Genomic DNA, 4,132 nt, shown 5'->3' on the forward strand with positions numbered 1-4,132 from the left:
GGGGGGGGAAAAGGGGCGCAAAGGTTCTCACCGCCTGGGGGGGCCTCGTCTTGGCTCACGCTGTCGTCAGGACTCTGGAACATGAGCTCAAAGATTCTCACGGGGGTCAGCTGGTTCACGTCCAAATTCTGCGCCTGCGACCGATTCGAAATGGAAAGAACATCCGCCGTTCAAAGCTGCCTCTCTCCCCTCCACCCGGAAACGACAGCGATCGCGAGCGGGACTCGAAGGAGGTTCACAAACGTGCCACGCCCACATTTCCTTCCTTTGCGTCTCAGTCACGAGGATTTGTCGGCATCGAGCGGGGCGCCAGAATCACCGACAAAAAGCACGGCGGCATTTTCAACGCCGGCCGGCCCTTTGTCCGCTTTTCGGGAAGCGGCCGTCAAAAGCCCTCTTCGGGTTCGGACGGTGGCGACGCGAGAGCCTTGGAGGATCGCCATCGGAAATCCCGGCGGCCAAGAGGGACTTACGTTGCGCAGTTGCTCCGGCAGGTCCGAGTCGGTCGAGATCAGACTCAAGTCGCTGAGGCACAACGAATGGTTGGCATCCTACGGCCGGAGAAAAGCAAAAAGATGAGCGGCGGCGGCGGCGGCGGCGAGACGCGGCCATACCGAGCGAGCGGATCCTCCAAGAGGCGGCGTCGCCCTCGCTCACCTCGGACAGCGGGCGAGCGAGGGCGACGCCGAAGGGCGCCCCCTTATCGTGACCGCGGATGTGACTCTTCAAGCTGTACTGGCTGCTGAACGTCTTCTCGCAGCCGTCGCTCGGACAGTTGAAGGGCTTCTCGCCTGGAAAAGGATTTGCGGAGAGACTCGGATCGCGGCCATTTTCCCGCACGGACGCGGGGGTCACGGGCGCCGCGAGGCGTGTCGGAAGCGCAGCTACAAGATGCGCGTCGGCTCCGGTAAGGTCGGTCGGGCTCGGCCGACGCGTCAGTACCTGTGTGGGTCCGGACGTGGGTTTTGAGGTGATGACTTGCCGCAAAAGCTTTGCCGCAGCCGTCGTGGTCGCACCTTGCGCGGTGGGAACAAAAAAAAAAAAACAAATCAAATCACGTCAAAGCGGCCGAAACGCCTCCCGTCGGCCGGATTTTGCCCTCACGAGAGACGAAGCGTGAGGAGAGAATGCGAATCCGAATGAGTTCGGCCTCCGATCTGAGGGGGAAGCCGCCGATTCACGTTTTGCTCGGACGGCGCGGCGCAAGCGGGCGCTTTGCGGTCGGCGCGCTCACCGGAAAGGCTTCTCTCCGGTGTGCGTGCGAATGTGCTTCCTCAAGTCGCTGAGGGTGGTGAAGTACTTGGCGCAGCCTTCCGATTCGCAGTTGAAGGTTTTGCCCGTGTGGAGTCTCTGGTGCGCTTTGAGCCTGCGAACAACAACAACGGGCGGGAAACACACGGGCGCAAAAACGGAGACGGACGCCGCCCTGCCTCATGAGTTCGCGCGGCCCCGTTTGGTTATTGCTCAAAGGCCTTGGACGGCGAGAATCCCCAACATCGGCCACATCAACGTGGGGCCTGCGGAAACTAACGTGAGGCAAGGACCCCCCCCCTCCCCCCGTCCTCCAAAAAACGAAAAGAAACCAGAATGAAAAACACAAAGGACGCCCGACTTTGTCAAGTCCGTCCCTGCCGAGAATCGAGCCGGCGCGGCAAACTTCCACACCCGAGGGGTGACGAGGACGAAACGGAGACGCCGCGCGCGAGGCTAAGCTAACGAAGACCGACGGGGCTAGCGCGTCTCGCCGAAGCGGTTGGGGGCCACGAACGCTCGGAGAACGAACGGCCGCCGTCGGGCCGAGCGCCTCGGGAGGGAAAACTGAAGCGCAACCGGGAAAGAAGGAACTTCAGCGACGATGCTAGCAGCCGGCTCACGGCTTCCGAGGGGAGTTCATCGGACAAAAAATGTCGTCTCTGGTTTTCACAAGAGAGTCCCGAGTTTTGACCGCCAATGTTTCAATCCATTTGGCTTCGCTCGGAGATACGAAAAGGCGGTTTGCCGCGACAGCCGGAGTGACCGCGAGAAAGAAAAAAACAAGCCGCCGCCGACGACAGAAAGCCAAGCGTCGTCGAATCGTCCGACGCGGACGGCGGAAAGGCGTCGGCTTACCTGTAGAGCGTGTTGAAGGCCTTCTCGCAGCCCTGCACGTCGCACTCGAAGGGCTTCTCCTTGGTGTGCACGCGGACGTGGATCTTGAGGCTGTACGAGGTGAGGAAGGCCTTGCCGCAGCCTTGCTGGTTGCACACGAAGGTGTACTCGCCGCGGTGGGTCTTCTGGTGCGTGCGCAGGTTCCCCGCCGTGCTGTACGTCCTGGTGCAGCCTTCGAACGTGCACTGGTAACGTTTCACCTGAGGACGGAGGGACGGGAGGGGCGTCAGCTTTTCCCGTTTCACGAAAGAGTTGAGTTGTCAACGCGCAAACCGCACTTCCCTCGACACGCTGACCGAAAGCTAACGATCGGGTCGCCCACGCCGAGCCCCTCGGCCGACTCGTTGGGCCCGAATCTCGCGTTGGAGGACGGACGGACGCGCGATCACCCGGGTTACGGATCGGCGAAGGGAGTCTCGCCTCGGTCTGCCTGGTCTCCGGACACTCCGAGTGCAGCGTGAGGGTGGCGCCCTCGATGTTGCGCGGCATGGGGGTGGAGCCCGGATTGATGGTGAACTGGATCTGGTCCGGCGAGATGGTGTGGTGCACGTAGCCCTGCGTCATGGCGTCGGGGTCGGCCATGAAGGCCAGCGAGCCCTCCTCCTCCTCCTCCTCCTCCTCGTCGCCTTCGGTCAGGAAGGCCACGCCGTCGTCGTCGCCCCCGCAGTGGCCCTCCTCCTCGCCTTCCTCGTCCAGCCGGATGGGGTCCCGCTCGATGAGCACGGTGGTGCGGTCGTACACGCGGCCCCCGTCCGAGCCCGCCTTGTCCTCGTCGTCCTCGAGGTCCCCTCCCGAGGGCTCCGGCTCCAAGTACAGCGGCGCCCGCGCGCGAGGGCCGTTTTCCGACATGGTCCCTCGGTGCCGCGCCTTCCTTTGGGCCAGGAGGGGGGGGGCGGGACTCGCGCGCTTCGCTCCGGCAGCGCTTCAAGCTGGCAAAACACAGGACAGACGGCGATCAGCATCCGGTCGACTCGCGCTTTTAACTTCGGCTTCGTGAACAAACCAACGCGCGATGGGACCAGGTCGACCGCAATTTTGATTTCTAACGGCAGGTGCGCATCGAGCCCATATTGATCGATCGACTCAAGAAGTCGCTTTCGCTTTCAAAAATGTTGCTGACCCTTGGACGAGAGCGACTCGACCAATTGTACGAGCTGCAAAGTGCAACGCGAATAGCGAGCGCAATCTTTCCTTGTTCAAAACAAACACGGTCTTTGCTTGGGGCGAGCTGCAAGACGATGAACGACAGACCTATCGATTCATTTCAGTGGCAAAAAGATGACGTTTCTCGAGGCACCGCTGCCTTCTACGTCACCTGTCCGAGCGAGTTCAAAAGGGATCGAGAACTTTCCTTTCAATGACGTTCCTCGAATCGTCACGGTCAAGAAACTCAGCGAGACGACGTTTCGCGTCCTTGACAAAAGCACAGGAAATGACTCAGATTGGAAACTAACTCACAACCGCCCTGGCTGTCAGTTTGATCGACGTTGTTGTTGTTGTTTGGGGGGGGGGCGACACGACACGGAGGGCTGTTTAGCTCGCAGTAATCCCCGACATATTCACACCGCTGCTTCATTTTTGTCCGAGTCTTCCTCTCTAGAGATGGATTCGTCTCACCGCCCGCCTCGGGGTGCAACGCTACCTAGCGAGCTGCCACAAATAACAAACAATCCGTTTTCTTTCTCTTTCGCTATTGCGGTAATCCGCGGGTCGAATAAATGCGCCTTCATCTTTCCGTTTGACGCCGACGAGTTCGGGGACAGGGCTGGCTAGCTTAGCTCAGTAGCCATCCCAGCACACAAACGCACCACTTACCGTTTAAATGTCGACAGCTGACCTCAAAGCGCTCCGGTCTTTGCCACGCTCAATGACTTCCGTGCGGCAACGCGACACGCTCGCTTTCCCCCCGACTCTCGACTCCGAAGGCGCCCTGATAGGCACCGAATTGAAGGGAACCCGACTTTCGGTGGAGGGGGGGGGGGTT

The 4,132-nt window shown here is 60.6% G+C and overlaps 1 protein-coding gene across 1 annotated transcript in view; it reads right to left on the bottom strand.

Annotated features, from left to right (window-relative positions):
- mtf1 (metal-regulatory transcription factor 1) overlaps positions 1 to 4,125 on the bottom strand; it is a 6,170-nt gene extending 2,045 nt beyond the window's left edge. Inside the window, exons 1-7 of the mRNA XM_019865330.1 lie at positions 3,964 to 4,125; positions 2,569 to 3,077; positions 2,110 to 2,348; positions 1,235 to 1,366; positions 943 to 1,016; positions 658 to 791; positions 474 to 551 (exon numbers count right to left, since the gene is read on the bottom strand). Of these exons, the coding sequence (XP_019720889.1) occupies positions 474 to 551; positions 658 to 791; positions 943 to 1,016; positions 1,235 to 1,366; positions 2,110 to 2,348; positions 2,569 to 2,997 (1,086 nt within the window). The 5' untranslated portion in view covers positions 2,998 to 3,077; positions 3,964 to 4,125. The remainder of the gene's footprint in view (positions 1 to 473; positions 552 to 657; positions 792 to 942; positions 1,017 to 1,234; positions 1,367 to 2,109; positions 2,349 to 2,568; positions 3,078 to 3,963) is intronic.
- Positions 4,126 to 4,132: the final 7 nt, after the last annotated feature.

This window comes from Hippocampus comes, unplaced genomic scaffold, assembly GCF_001891065.2.
Source record: "Hippocampus comes isolate QL1 unplaced genomic scaffold, H_comes_QL1_v1.1 scaffold444, whole genome shotgun sequence".
Lineage (NCBI taxonomy): Eukaryota > Metazoa > Chordata > Actinopteri > Syngnathiformes > Syngnathidae > Hippocampus > Hippocampus comes.